Genomic DNA, 16213 nt, shown 5'->3' with positions numbered 1-16213 from the left:
TTTACAAATACCACCAGTATCATCATAATCATCAGCACCGATTCCTATTTTAGTCTCTTTCTATCAGAACATCCCCCTAAGCCCCTGATTATTCCATTTTTTAAAACAAAGCCTTTGGTGTGGCATTTTGCCAAGAGCCTTTGAAATTTTAAATATATAACGGGTACTAGTTCCCCTCTAGCCTTGCGCTTGTTGACCCTTCAAAGAACCCCAGCATATCAACGATGTGAGTTCCCCTTACCAAATCATGCTGACTTTCCTCAAACAGGTTCTTCTTCTAAGTGCTCACTGACCCTACACTTAATTATCTATTCTATTAGTTTGCTAGGCATAGAAGTGAGATTTGCTAGTCAATAATTCCCAGGGTCACTTCCAGAAACCTCTTTTATTGACGGGCGTTGGATTGACAATCTGCCAGCCTTCTGATATGGTGGCTGTTTGTAGCACATTCTCCTGCCAGGATTAGTACAACTTCCCCTTCAAGTTCCTTCAGAAATCTTGGGTGACTGTCATCTGGTCCTGATAATAATAATGATACTTATGGTATTTGTTAAATACTTAATATGTGCACTAATATGTGCACTACACTAAGCTCTGAGGTAGATACAAGATAATCAGGCCAGACACAGTCCCTGTCACACATTGGGGCTCACAGTCTAAGGTAGAGGGAGAACAGGAATTTAATCCCCGATGCAACCAATCTAGTCTAAAACACTCTGTGTGGCCACCACAATTTGATCCAGTTCCTTTGACGTGTCTGCTACCATAACCCAATTTAGTTTAGAGCAAACTAAAGAATTCCCTGAGCCTCTCAGTGATCTAATTTTCACCTCAAGCACACCTTTTACCCCACGTCTGTCAAACGTTCCCACTGATTCCCTAGCTGACTTCTGGCCGTTGGTATATTTAGAGATGCCAATGGCTTTGGCATCCACTGTAAGGTGCTATTCAAACTCCTCTTTGGCCCACTTACCTTCTTTTTGCACCTGATCTGCCACTCTTATGGACTTTCATGTTCTCCTCACACAGGTGAGTGTTTTCATTTTTGAGATGACCTTTATCATCTCTTGTACTCTGCCTGATGTCTAGGCTGCATTTCTGTTGGTCACCCTGTTGTTTTGGTTCCGTGACAAACATTTTACCTCAGGCCACCTCTGCAGCATTCTTGGCTTTTCTTCGTGCAGAAGCAGGACTGCATCTGCCCACCATAATTCCCTCCTTTTGTTCCTACCATCCTTCCTGCACCATGATTCCTTTTTCTATTCCACCCGGTACGCCTTTCTCTCTCCCCACTTTGGCCCTCTCCTTTCCTTTCCACTTCAGGACACACCTCATTCCATGGGGCCCCTCGACGACCGACTCCCTCTTCACTTCAGCTTCCCCGTAAGGAGTAATAATGATGGTATTTGTTAGGTGCTGACTATGTGCCAAGCACTGAACTGGGGTGGATACAAGAAAATCAGGTTGGACACAGTCTCTACCCCACATGGGGCTCACAGTCCAAGTAAAAGGGAGTAGGATTTAATCCTCAATTTACAGATGAGGAAGCAGACACAGAGAAGATAAGTAACGTGACCTTGGGTAAGTTACCCAAGGTCACACAGCAGACAAGTGGCAGAGGCAGGATTAGAACCCAGGTCCTCTGACTCCCAGGCCGTGCTGCTTCCCCTTACGATCTCCACATACAATCCACTCCATGTCCCTCCATCCTTTCTACCGTGCTCTCCCTTGTCTCTGTGTTTGTTCCCGTCTCTGTCTTTCTGTGCCTACGCGAGTGTTTGTGGGTGTGCGTTTGCGCCTATCTGGGTTTGCCTACGCATCCCGTTTGGGTGGGACTTTGGTTATTGTTAATATTCCTATAATAGAGAGAAGGTTCCAGGTGCAAGAGCTAAGGAGAGTTGGCATAAGTAGCAGAAATGCAAGGCAAGAGAGACATAGGTAAATCTTACAAACAAACAAGGTATGTGTTGTTTCACAAAACGTGAACTGGTTTGATTGTCAGTGAAGACACAAAACACACTGCAGCTGTTCCAAACATCTGGAAGAAGGGAGGAAGACAGGATTCTAAAGCCATTTTGTAATAGAATGCTCTATCTTCGCTGTTGATGAAGCTAAGCCCTAGCAGGTTAATGAATATACATTTTGGATATGAATATGACATATAAACGTGAATAGAACTGCTTCTTCTTCCTCACTGTCAATCAAGTTGGTGACTTGTCTGTTGGGTAAAGATAGTGAGTTCGTAAGACAACGAACGTCCCATACAGAATCTTGTGCATTCCTGACATTCAGTAAAAGCTAGATGAAAACGAAAACCATTCTAAAACAACTTTTGCCATTTCAACAAAAGCAAATGTGTGTAGCTGCGGGAAATGGGTACCATTGAGACACAGTGTCAGACAGACCCCCACTCTCCCCACCTACAAAACCTTCCTAAAATCACACCTCCAAGAGGCCTTCCCTGACTTAGCCCTTCCCTCGGCCTTGTCTGTACCCTGAGGATCTGTACCCCTTAAAGCACTTGATTTTCACCCCACCCTCAGTCCCACAACACTTATGTGCATATCCTTATAATCCGCCATTTCCCTTTTCTGTAATTTACTTTAATGTCTATATCCCCCAGGTCTGTAGGCTCCCTGGGGGCAGGGGTTGGGTCTACCAACTCTATTCTACTCTCCCAAGAGCTGAGTACAGTGCTCTGCTCACGGTAAGTGCTCGGTACATGCCAGTGGGGAGGCAGTGTGGCATAGGCAGACAGCTGTGGTTCCAGAAATCGAAGGTCCTGGATTCTAGTCCTGGCTCTGCTACCTGTCCCCTGTGTGGCCTTGGGCAAGCCACTTCACTTCCCCATGCCTCAGTTTCCCCAGGTGTAAACTGGGGATAATAATAATAATACCTGAACCCTACCTGTCCGGTGTGTTGTGGGTAAGAAATTAAAATAACTAAGGTAGGTCCTTCAGTAATAAAGGCATCAAATAGACACTCTTCTTCGTCTAGACCGTTCACTCCTTGTGGGCAGGGAAAGTGTCTTTGTTATAATAATAATAATAATGATGATGGCATTTGTTAAGCTCTTACTACGTGCAAAGCACTGTTCTAAGCACTGGGGAGGTTACAAGGTGATCAGGTTGTCCCACGGGGGGCTCACAGTCTTCATCCCCATTTTACAGAAGAAGGAACTGAGGCACAGAGAAGTTAAGTGACTCACCCAAAGTCACACAGCTGACAACTGGCAGAGTCGGGATTCAAACCCATGACCTCTGACTCCAAAGCCCGTGCTGTTTCCACTGAGCCGCGCTGCTTCTCTGTTATTATATTGTTATTGTATTGTACTCTCCCAAGCGTTTACTACAGTGCTCTGCGCACAGTAAGCACTCAATAAATACGACTTACTGACTGATCAAAGATACGAGGATGTCGTCTAACTTCTTTTTCCTTTCCAATTCAGAGCTATATCTCCACTGATAGTTGAAGAGAAGGCTTTGACTTCCTTTAAAGCACTTTTGTCCAAGAATCAGAAGTATGAAATAAATGTTAGTCTTCACAGACACAGACTATACTTAACTCGAGAAGCAGCGTGGCCTAGAGGATAGAGTGCTGGCCTAGGAGTCAGAAGAATGTGGGTTCTAATCCTGGCTCTGATACTTATCTACTGTGTGACCTTGGGCAAATCACTGGTTCCACCTTCACAACATCGCTAAAATCTGCCCTTTCCTCTCCATCCAAACTCCTATCATATTAACATTAATAATATTATTATTAATATTATATTTATTAACTCATCCCGCCTGGATTACTGCATCAGCCTCCTTGCTGACCTCCCAGCTTCCTGTCTCTCCCCACTCCCATCCATACTTCTCTCTGCTGCCCAGATCATTTCTTTACAAAAAATGATCAGGACATGTCACCCTGCTCCTCAGAAAACTCTAGTGGTTGCCCATTTACCTCCACATGAAGCAAAAACTCCTCACCATTGCCCCCTCCTACCTCACTTCTCTCCTCTACAACCCATCCCGCACAATTCTTTCCTCTAGTGCTAACCTTCTCACTGTGCCTCGATTTCTCCTGTCTCGCTGCCGACCCCTCGCCCACATCCTGCCTCTGGCCTTGAATGCCCTCCCTGCTCAAATCCGACAGACAATTACTCTCCCGCTCTTCAAAGCCTTATGAAGGGCCCATCTCCTCCAAGAAGCTTTCCCAGACAAAGCTGCATTTTCCCCCATCTCCCACTCTCTTCTGCATCGCCATGACTTGCTCCCTCTGCTCTTCCCCCGGCTTCCAGGCCCACAGCACTTACGTATTTATCTGTAATTTTATTTATTTGCGTTGGTGTCTGTCTCCCCCTCTCTAGACTCTGAGCTCATTGTGGGCAGAGAATGTGACTGTTTATTGTTGTATTGTACTCTCCCAAGTGCAACATATTGATCAATCAGTGTCCAGCCCTTAGAACAGTGCTTGGCACATAGTAAGCTCTTAACAAATGCCATTATTATTATTATTTATTGAGAGCTTAACATGTGCAGAGCACTGTATTAAGCACTTGGAAGAATACAGTACCATAGAGACAGTAGACACCTTTCGTGCCCACAAGAAACTTAAAGTCTAGAAGGGGGGACAGGCATTAATATAAATAAACTATGGAAATCATCATCATCATCATAATAATGATGGTATTTGTTAAGCGCTTACTATGTGCCAAACACTGCTCTAAGCACTGGGGTAGATACAAGGTAATCAGGTTGTCCCACATGGGGCTCACAGTCTCAATCCCCATTTTACAGATGAGGGAACTGAGGCACAGAGAGGTGGAGTGACTTGCCCAAGGTCACACAGCAGACAAGTGGCAGAGCTGGAATTAGAACCCATCACCTTCTGACTCCCAAGCCCGGGCGCTATCCACTACACCATGCTGCTTCTCCAGTTGTTTTGGTGAGGTAAAAATACGGGGAAGAGAAGAGCTGAGCCTATGCAAACTTCACACTGTCCTTGGTGCGGGGTGGTAAAGATAGCATATGTGAGCATCATGTACACCTTTTTGTGGTATTTATTAAGTGCTTACTATGTACCAGAGAAGCAGCATGGCCTAGTGGATAGAGCACTGATCTGGGAAGCAGAAAGATCTGGGTTCTAATCCCAGCTCTGCCGTGTGTCTGCTGTGTGAAGTTGAGCAAGTCACTTAACTTCCCCGGGCCTTGGTTACCTCACCTGAAAAATGGGGATTAAGATTGTGAGCCCCACTGTGGAACATGGATCGTGTCCAACCTGATCAGCTAGTTTCTACCCCAGAGCTTAGTACAGTGTCTGGCACATAGTAAGCGCTTAACTAATACCATTAAAAAAGCGCTTGGGTAAATAAAAGATGATCAGGTTGGACACAATCCATGTCCCACATGGGGCTCACTGCCTTAATCCCCATTGTACAGCTGAGGCAACTCAAGCACAGAGAAGTTTATTGACTTGCCCAAGGTTACACAGGAGACAAGTGGCAGAGCCAGGATTAGAAACCAGGTCCTCTGATTCCCAGGTCTGTGCACTTTCCACTTGCTCATCCCGCAGCTGTCCCCGTTAGGTTTTTACTCAACACAGGCACACGGTTTGATTTTTGGGAAACATCTGCAAATAGGCATTTACCCAAACTAAGCACACTTTTTTAAAATAAAAAACAGAAATCCTTGCAGTACAGTAAAAAAGGCTCAAACGCACTGTTGATTTTGGTCGCGACCACCCATTCCAAGTACCAGGCCTGCACAAGAGATGCTCAGAATGGATGGATAGAAACATTTCTCGGAGATTTCCTCTCTTACCTATTCGTCCAAGTCCTAGGATTCCCACAGTGCTCTGCGTAAGACCATATCCGCACATCCAGAGTGGCTTCCAGGTGCCCCAACCACCACTTGCAAACAAGGACAGAAACAATCAATTAATCAATCTATCAATCAGTAAGCATTTATTGAACATGTGCTGCATACAGAGCACTGTACTAAACACTTGGGAGCGTATGCTATAGACAAGTAGACATGATCCCTGGCTTCAAAGGGGTAATAATAATTATAATACTTATTAAGTGCTTACTACGTGTCAAGCACTGTATTAAGCTCTGGAGTAGATACAAGATAATCGGCTTGGACACAGTCCCTGTCCCTCATGAGGCTCGCAGCCTAAATAGGAGGGTGTAGAATTTAATCTCCATTTTATAGATGAGGCAACTGAGGCACGGAGAAGTCAAGGGAATTGCCCAAGGTCATGTAGCAGACAAATGGGCGGAGCTGGGAGTAGAATCCAGGTCCTTTGACTTCCAGGCTTGTGTTCTTTCACTAGGCCACCCTGCTTCCCAGTTGAGTTTAAGATCAAGCAGGGAAGATACACACTAAAGAAATTTATGGCTAGGGAGAAATGGGAAGAGGCGATGCGTGGATGAGCTGGTGTTTATGTAACGTCTATTACAGAAGTGGCAGTGACAGAAGTGCCGACGTGGCAGTAGGGGTGATATAATTTAAAGAGATTAGAGATTAATCAGGAAGACCTCCTGGAGGAGACGTGATTTTAGTAGAGCCTTGAAGATAGGGAAAGGTGTGGAATGACAGGTGTGTAGTGGGAGGGGGCACCAGGTCAGAGGGAGAGTACTTCCCAAGCGCTTAGTACAGTGCTCTGCACACAGTAAGCGCTCAATAAATACGATTGATGATGATGATGAGAGCATGAGATTAATGGTGGGAGACAAGTGATTAGTTGGAAGACATGTTTCCTGCCCACAATGACCTTACAGTCTAGAGGGGGAGACAGACATTAATATCAATCAATAAATTTTGGGTATGTGCCTAAATGCTATGGGGCCAAAGGAGAGGTGAATAAGGGGCACAAATCCAAGTACGAGGGTGATACGGAAGGGAGCGGGAGAAGAAGAAATGAGGGATTAGTCAGGGAAGACCTCTTGGAGGAGATGCGTGACCTTGGGCAAGTCACTTAGCTTTTCTGTGACTCTGTACCCACATCTGTAAAACGGGAATTAAGGCTGTGTCCTCATGTAGGACATGGAGTTTGCCCAAACTGATTAGCTTGAATCTACCCCAGGCCTTAGTACAGTGGCTGGCACATCATAAGTGCTTAACAAATGCCATTAAAAAAAAAATAAAGCAGCATGGCTCAGTGGAAAGAGCCCGGGTTTTGGAATCAGAGGTCATGGGTTCAAATCCTGGCTCCGTCGACTGTCAGCTGTGTGACTTTGGGCAAGTCACTTAACTTCTCTGTGCCTCAGTTCCCTCATCTGTAAAATGGGGATTAAAACTGTGAGGCCCCAGTGGGACAACCTGATAACCTCGTAACCTCCCCAGCACATAGAACAGTGCTTTGCACATAGTAAGCGCTTAACAAATACCAGCATTATTATTATTATTATTTGAAGATGCACAGAGAGATCATCTATCAGATGTGAAGGGGGAGGGCACTCCGGGAGGACGTGGGTGAGGAGTTGGAGGCGAGAGAGATGAGATTGAGGTACAGTGAGTAGGTTGGCATTAGAGGAGCGAAGTGTGCCGGGTGGGCTGTCGGAGGAAATCAGAGCGGTAAGGTAAGGTAAGTTAGGAAGGGGCAGAGTGATTGAGCTCTATCATTTCACAGTACTGAGTGCTTACTTGGTCCAGAGAAGCAGCGAGGCTCAGTGGAAAGAGCCCGGGCTTTGGAGTCAGAGGTTGTGGGTTCAAATCCCGGCTCCACCAATTGTTAGCTGTGTGACTCTGGGCAAGTCACTTAACCTCTCTGTGCCTTAGTTACCTCATCTGTAAAATGGGGACTATGATTGTGAACCCCACGTGGGACAACCTGATAATCTTGTATCTACCCCAGCGCTTAGAACAGTGCTTCGCACATAGTAAGTGCTTAACAAAATACCATCGTTATTATTATTATTATTACAGAGCACTACGCTAATGCACTAACTGCATTTCCACAATGTCAAATTTCCCTCTACAGTTTCAAGAGTCAAAAACCTTTTGAATGCTCAAAGCAACTTAATTTGAAAAAGCTCTTTGCCTCTTACAGACATTAATTTCCCCAGCTTCTCAGAGACAATATAGAGGCTAGGGAAGAGTTCGGTCTCCTGAGGCCTAGAATCATTATCGCGCGCCACCGGGAAAGTAGGAGCCCTGATTGCTAACATTCATTAGTGACTGTTCCCATTGATTGAGAGAAGCAGTGAATGGTAGGTCTGTGAAAAGCCATTCCTACCCTTGCTGAGGACTACAAACCAGCTGTGAATGTGATCAAGCTCCACTCCTCATCGATCACTATCTGTGGGAAGTGATTTCTCCAATCACAAGTTACCATTCACATTCACCTGTGAAAGTGAGAGAGAATCTCTCACACCCATTCCCCTGCTTGGAACTCCCCCCCCTTCCAATTCCGACAGTCCGCTCCACCATTTATCTGCTGCGTGATCTTGGGCAAGTCACTTCACTTCGCTGGGCCTCAGTTCCCTCATCTGTAAAATGGGGATCGAGACCGTGAGCCCCACGGGGGACAGGGACTGTGTCTAACCTGATTTGCTTGTATCCACTGCAGCGCTTAGTACAGTGCCTGGCACCCAGTATGCGCTTAATACCACAATTATTATTATTATTATTATTATTATTATTTTTACTCTCCCCATCTGCAACTTAATTAGTCACTCTGATTACAAACGGCCATGAAAGTCAACCATTCCCATTTTACCTTCCTAGTAAAATCTAGAAAAGGTATTATTCAAGGATTTGGGGGCCTCTTCCTGGGCCAAGGGAAGAAGTAGGAAATCTGACATTTTGAGGCCATTTTACCAAGGAAGAAAAGGAACCTAAGATGGCAGGTTAGAATTTCAGGGCAGGGCGGGCTCGTGTATGGGTTTATAGTACATATGTTAAGGATTTATTTGGGGAAAAGTAATCTAATATTGGGGATTTGGACTGAAGCCGACTGTGACTTGGCAAAGCATTCCTGATTTTTGCTGTACCATCCGCAAAGGCAAATGCACCGAAAATAACAATGCAAAGCACGATGGCCCTTTGCTGTGGCATGCTCTGGGGCTTAGCTGCACCATGCCAAAGGGGCGAACGCAGCTTAGAGGAGGAGACAGTTGACTGGAGGTGGGAAACACACTTACTTCTTAGCTTCATCCACAGCTTCGATCAGGCGGCGGGATGTTGCCAGCAACAGGGCCACCGTCAGCTCAGCCACTGCCTCGGTGAGCACATCTGGGGTGTAACCCACTCTGATGCCTCTGTAGAAGAAAACGGTTCCCATTTTGGGGGCGTCACCCTCTGAGGCAGACTGCCCCGGAGTGATGTTGGAAAAGCCAAATAGATCATTGCTCAGCCCCATTAAAGAGGCACACTTCCCTTCTTCTGATTTCCAAGAGCCCGTCGCGGAACCTCCGAAGCTTATGGAATACTTTTCTTAGTTTTCCCCAAAATAGACCCTGTCATTTTTCACTAAGCATAGGGGAGATGGCAGCCTTTCCTTCCTGTATCCCATCTAGCAAGCCATCCCTAGGAATGGCACCGTGCTCGATTCTGAAATGGCTCCTGGTGTATTTTTCAGTTCAATTAAATAAGTGTTACAAAATCATCTATTACTTTCTCTGGTGGAGGTCATACAGTGAAGGGAGGGAGCTGCTGTGAGTTATTGCTCAGGGGGGAGACTCGCCCATAGGGCTCGGGTTCCACAGCAGCTGGAGGAAATGCTGCTGCTGCTGCTACCCCGCCTTCCTCCCACCCTCACCCCCCTTCCCAAAGGGTCCTCTGTCCATCCCACTTTGAATTCTGGGCTTCAAGCGCCATGTTATATTGTTAAAATGTAATAATAATAATAATGATAATAATAATGGCATTTATTAAGCGCTTACTATGTGCAAGGCATTGTTTCAAGCGCTGGGGAAGTTACAAGGTGATCAGATTGTCCCACGGGGGGCTCACAGTCTTAATCTCCATTTTACAGATGAGGTAACTGAGGCACAGAGAAGTTAACTGACTTGCCCAAAGTCACACAGCTGACAATTGGCGGAGCCGGGATTTGAACCCATAACCTTTGACTCCTCAGCCCGTGATCTTTCCACTGAGCCACGCGCTTGGTACAGTGCTCTGCACATGCTGAGCGCTCAATAAATGAGATCGATTGATTGATCTTTTGACTCTCAGAGGCGGCACTCAGCCTAGACCCCCCTCTGAGGCGTGTCAGGGGAAATCTTAGAAGCAGTGTGGCTCAGTGGAAAGAGCACAGGCTGTGGAGTCAGAGGTCATGGGTTCAAATCCCGGCTCCGCCAATTGTCAGCTGTGTGACTTTGGGCAAGTCACTTCACTTCTCTGGGCCTCAGTTACCTCATCTGGAAAATGGGGATTAAGACCGCAAGCCCCCCGTGGGACAACCTGATCACCTTGTAACCTCCCCAGAGCTTAGAACAGTGCTTTGCACATAGTAAGCACTTAATAATGCCATCATTAGTAGTAGTAGTAAGGAAAAATACTCAGAAGATCCATTCCATTCCCCCTGACAGGGTACTCATTTCTAACTGTTGAACATTTGAGCAAATCTCTGCTTTTCCTCAATGCTGAGAAAGGCCAAACGCTCTTTGTGCGAGGTGTCAAAGAGGGCCACTCAATCCTGATTTTGTCAACAGAGCAGCAAAGTCATCATCGTCGATGATATTTACTGAGCACTTACTACGTGCAGAGCACCGTACTAAGCGCTTGGGAGAGTACATTATAACAGAGTCGGCAGATACGTTCCCTGCCCACAGTGAGCTTACAGCCTAGGTTGAAGGGCGTGCTTTGTGGACCACAGACATCTTAAGTAGCTCGAAACCAGCCTCGGTCCAGGGGCTGAGCCCTGAATTAACAGCCTAATGTGAAAGGACATCTCACTTTACCTTTTCTTTAATTCGTCCAGAGAAAGATGATCGTAGCCGACAGACATGGTGCTGACCACTTTCAGGCTCGGTCCTGGTTCGGTACCCAGAAGAAACAAAAGAAGCGATTCCTCTTAACACAACTGTAGCAGACGACTTGGGGCCATTCCAGCTCCTGCCGGCCCTGGCTGGCTTAAATGAGTTTCCGAACCTAGCTCCTTGCCCAGTGGGTGGTAGGACAGATGGATGGCCCCCCCAACTCAATCGTGGGTCATTGTCAGAAGGGCTGTCTGGGCCGCAGACCAAAGATGCTAGCCAGGCTTTGCCTGGAAGGGGGTGGGAAATGAATGATCTTCAGGTGTGGTGATTGTAGGAGAAGGTCGTGTTTATTGCACTGTCATTCCTTCTTTCCCGAAGTCAAACCCACTGCAAAAGATGGCATGTGTTTAGACAACGTAGCTATTCATTCCACCTACCCTCACCATCATCTCCGTATTTAAGCAGTGGCAAGCAGAGCAGTGAAGTCCAATTACTGCAGTGGCTGTCTGGCCATGTGGATCCAGCTCCCGATGGCTTCTGATCTCAGAAGAAACCATTTCGGGTGTGAAAGCAACCATTTCAGCCAGCCAGGCCTAATTTTCGTAGACTCGAGAAAAGTCTCTGCCCTGTCCATTCATTCAGTCGTATTTATTGAGCGCTTACTGTGCGCAGAGCACTGTACTAAGCGCTTGGAAGAGTATAATATAACAATAACCAGACACATTTCTTGCCCGCCATGGGCTTACAGTGTAGAGATATGTCCTATTGATACAGTCCTATTGTTATGAAGGGTTGTGATATAGAGAGAAAGCAGTGTGAAAAGAGCACGGCCTTCGGGGCAGGGGTGGGACACGGGTCTTATCCCGGCTCCGCCACTTGTCTGCTGTGTGACCTCGGGTAAATCACTTCACTTTTCTGTGTCTCAATTCCCTCATTTGTAAAACGGGGATTAAGACTGTGAGCCCCATGTGGGACATGGATCGTGTCCAATCTATTTATCTTGTACCCACCCCAGTGCTTAATACAGTGCCTGACACTTAGTAAGCACGTAACAAAAAACATGAAAAAAAAGGCTTATCATACTGAGAGAGGATGGTGACTAGCTCTTCTTCAGCTCTATTGGTGATGGTGTGGGAGAAAGTCTTAAACTCTCCTGTTGCTATGGCAAAATGTGGAAAGAGAAGCCTGGGACAAAGCGGGTCTCCCCCATAGGCAAACTGAGGGGTGTCAGCAAGTTGCAGGGGAGCTTCCAAAGGGCTACAGGGGCTTCCTGAGTGGTTGTAACCCTAGCAACACCGGCCCACTCCAGGGAAGGTAGGTGGCCCGGGTCTGTGGCAAAAATGACTAGCCAACCTGGGGTTCAGCCTAGTCTTTCTGCAGATTTAATCAGAGGCACCCATCTCCCTTTTCCATCTTGTACAGTAGCCCACTGAAAGGCCTAAAAGTGAAAAGAACCCTTTCAAACCCTGCCTGAATTTAGACTGCCACCCGTACCTGCTGCTTTCAGAATTTCTTCATCTATCTTCTCAGTCAAGAGGCAGTAGAGCGCTTGGACGCCAACAACTTTCTTAAGAAGCTCAGAGCGTGGCACCGGCTCGTCAGAATCCCACTGCTCAATGGCACAGCTGCAGTGGGAAAGAATGGGAATACATCATTGAGGGCCTTTAAGAGGGAGAGGGTAACGTGAAGGACGGTTCTCAGCACATCAGCTGTCTTTCAGAGAATAAGCGTTCCTGCCGTCGAGGGACCTTGGTGTTTTCTGCAGCGTAGAAGCAGCGTGGCTCAGTGGAAAGAGCACGGGCTTTGGAGTCACAGGTCACGGGTTCAAAGCCCGGCTCTGCCACTTGTCAGCTGTGTGACTTTGGGCAAGTCACTTAACTTCTCTGGGCCTCAGTTACCTCATCTGTAAAATAGGGATTAAGACTGTGAGCCCACCGTGGGAAAATCTGATCACCTTGTAACCTCCCCAGCGCTTAGAACAGTGCTTTGGACATAGTAAGCACTTAATAAATGCCATTATTATTATTATTCTGGCCACCGTACTGTCTCCTTCTCCTTTAATCACAGCTCAAGGTTCGCCTTCACCAGGAAACATTTCCAGATTAACCCCATCTAGTCTTCAGCCTGCCGGCTTCAACCCATGACCCATTCCTTCCCTTTCAATGTAGTTTTGCAATTACTGTTTTGATTAGTACATTTTTAGGTTGATTGCATGCTTGTCTATTTTATTTCCCTGACAAGATAGAGAACAGGGATTGCACCTATTCTCCGTGACATACCTCAACCATCTCTTCTGGGGCTATGGGTTCCGAATGAATGCTGGTTTATTGACTAGCTGATCTCTATTTACATTGTGCATTGATATTTTGTTCCTTTTTTTCTCTCAGACTGCCAAAGTGCCTTCGATACCTATCGAGTAATAATGATACTAACTATGGTATTTGTTAAGCCCTTACTATGTGCCAAGCACTGTTCTATGCGCTGGGGTAGATACAAAGTAATCAGGTGTCCCACGTGGGGCTCACAGTCTGAATCCCCATTTTACAGATGAGGTAACTGAGCCACAGAGAAGTTAGGTGGCTTGCCCAAGGTCACACAGCAGACAAGCGGAGAAGCCGGGATTAGAACCCACGTCCTCTGATTCCCAAGCCCGGGCCCTTTCCTGTAAGCCACGCGGCCTCTCTAATCAAACTGCAAGGCAACGAAGTCTCAAAAGCAGAAAGGGGATGAGAAATCAGATCGGAAATTCCAGAATAATATCATTTAGATGAATTTTCTTTGTTTCTTAGATCCTTCGCTTTTGTAACTATCTAGATGAAAAGTTGGGTAGTGAGAACTGTTCATAGTTCAAGTAAACTGAAATTTAGAGATTACAATTTTGGGTGGGAGAGGAACACCGGTCATACTGTTTTTATCTTTCCACTCTCCATTGCCTCATTTAGAACACTACCACCTGCTGTGAAAACTTTCCTGGGCCTGGTTTAAGCCACTTCAGCCCCGTGGCAGTTCCTGTAAATCAGGGTGTTTTAAAAATAGAAATTAGCATCCCCAAGGGGTGGGATTCTGTCCTAAAGTCCTCCACTTTTTCCCTTTCAGGGACGGGCAGAATTGAGGCTTAACTGTTCACTAGGCACTAACCCTGCAAGGGGAGCATTTGATTGGAGTCTAGCCAGCCATTCTCCCACCTAAATTTGGCTGCAGGTAGCTTGGGGAAGAAAGGATTCCCTCCCAGACAAACAAGTCCCTCCAGCACTCAGACGCAAAGGTTAGAGTTCTCACTTGGGTCTCTAACAGCTGAATTGAAAGTATTATTAATGAGTCAGGTAACAAATACAATCAAATTCCTATCCAAAACACCTTTCCCTTTCTGACTTCGAGTTGTTTCTGAATCGTAGCGTCTCCATGGACACGCCCTCTTCAAAAAGTCCCATTTTCTCTCATAGAGTTGTTCTGGTATGTGTATCCATAGAGTTTTCTTGGTGAAGATACAGAAGATGTTTACCATTGCCTTCTTCGATGCAGTAAAAACTTGAGTCTCTGCCATTGTCTTTGACCAGAACATTGATCACTTGACCAATCACCTTTGACTTTCACCTGCATTGGTGAATCGACTTTGCTGCTTCAGCTTAGACTGATGGCATGGCTCTAAGCTTCATCGGCACATGCAAACTCTCCTGCCATGAGAAGGCATCGATTCATAGGAGCTCCTCTAGCACTTTCCCCCTTTCCCTAGGACACTTTTCTACTTTCCCGTGGTTGTCCTGGGGCAAACCTTCTCCTGGTTCTTTCCCCGCTTCTCTTGGGGTTTCCCAGATTCCAGCTTTCACCTCCTCTGAGTCCTTCCCATGGGCCTTTAGATGCCAGGGTAGATCAGCTGCTGATATTCACCATTGTTTCTCTCCACCTCCTTTAGGAACCTCACTCCTAACATATCCTAACCTCTGGACACCTACATGAAAAATGTGTCTCTCTTCGTCCCTCCAGGGTCACGTCCCGCGACCCACTGAGTATGCTGACCCTCCAGGATCACAGCCCTCAAACCTTCTGACACAAAAGGACTGAGGAGTTCCACCCCGACTCTTTCTCTTCTCTCCCCCACCCCCATTCCCATGATTGCCTGGGTTTCAGCTACAGATACCTTATAAATCCCTGATACTTAATCCAATTACCTTTCCCTCAGGGAAGGAGTTTCCTAGCATGATTTTCTTCCTCTTCTATCAATCAATTAATCAATCATATTTATTGATTGTGTGCCGAGTTTCTCTCCTCCCTTCCTCTGAGTGTGGGGAGTCACACCTCCTCCAAAACCAATTCCTCACATCCTAAATCATATCAAACCAAAATCCTACCTTAGCACTTATGTACTTAAAAATCCTTCTTCATTACTTTTACACCTGTTTATGATCAATTGCACATTTAATTATTTTTTCAGCTATTCCATCCTGAGATACCTGCGCTCCTGCCTTTTCTTGTTCTTCCTCATTAACGCTTCTGTTCCCTCTGTTCGTAAATGACGTCTGCCTCCCGACTCCCCCATTAGAATGCAAACTTCCGAGGGCAGAGACCATGTCTTTTCCTTTCCCCAGGTGCTTAGCAGAGTGCTCAGCAAGTTCAAATGATGGATTGATAGTGAATATCAGCATACAGCTATGTCTTGGGTGTCAGGCGGTCAGCTAATCATATTTATCGAGTGCTTACTGTGTGCAGAGCACTGTATTAGCATGCCATAGTGGATGGAGCACTGGCCTGGGAATCAGAAGGTCATGAGTTCTAATCCCGGCTCCGCCACCTGTCTGCTGTGTGACCTTGCGCAAGTCACTTCACTTCTCTGGGTCAATCAATCAATCAATCGTATTTCTTGAGCGCTTACTGTGTGCAGAGCACTGAACTAAGCGTTTGGGAAGTACAAGTCAGCAACATATAGAGACGGTCCCTGCCCAACAGTGGGCTCATAGTCTAGAAGACTTAGTCCCCTCATCTGTAAAATGGGGATTGAGGCTGTGAGCCCCACGTGGGATAGGAACTGTGTCCAACCCCATTTGCTCGTATCCACCCCAGTGCTTAGTACAGTTCCCAGTACATAGTAAGTGCTTGACAAATGCCGTTATCATTATTATTATTAATATAGCAATCAACAGAACATTCCCTGCCCACAACAAGCTTTCAGTCTTCAACCACGCCACGTGCAACCTGGGGGATATGTCCTGCTCTATTTGCTGATTTACCTCAACACAGGCACATCCCACCCTAACACTGTGCCTCATCACTGCAGTTAAACAATTTCCTCCCCGCGCCTCTTCCACT

General features: G+C 46.3%; 1 protein-coding gene across 1 annotated transcript in view; it reads right to left on the bottom strand.

Moving 5' to 3' along the window:
- The window catches only part of LOC119948055 (glyoxylate reductase/hydroxypyruvate reductase-like), a 44656-nt gene that overhangs the window by 17568 nt on the left and 10875 nt on the right, over positions 1–16213 (bottom strand). The window contains exons 2-5 of the mRNA XM_038769894.1: positions 12404–12534; positions 10892–10964; positions 9131–9247; positions 5805–5893 (exon numbers count right to left, since the gene is read on the bottom strand). Of these exons, the coding sequence (XP_038625822.1) occupies positions 5805–5893; positions 9131–9247; positions 10892–10964; positions 12404–12534 (410 nt within the window). The remainder of the gene's footprint in view (positions 1–5804; positions 5894–9130; positions 9248–10891; positions 10965–12403; positions 12535–16213) is intronic.

Source organism: Tachyglossus aculeatus, chromosome X4 (genome assembly GCF_015852505.1).
Source record: "Tachyglossus aculeatus isolate mTacAcu1 chromosome X4, mTacAcu1.pri, whole genome shotgun sequence".
NCBI classification, from domain to species: domain Eukaryota; kingdom Metazoa; phylum Chordata; class Mammalia; order Monotremata; family Tachyglossidae; genus Tachyglossus; species Tachyglossus aculeatus.
Note: the sequence above shows the minus strand (reverse complement) of the source record. Positions and strands in the feature narration are given on the sequence as shown.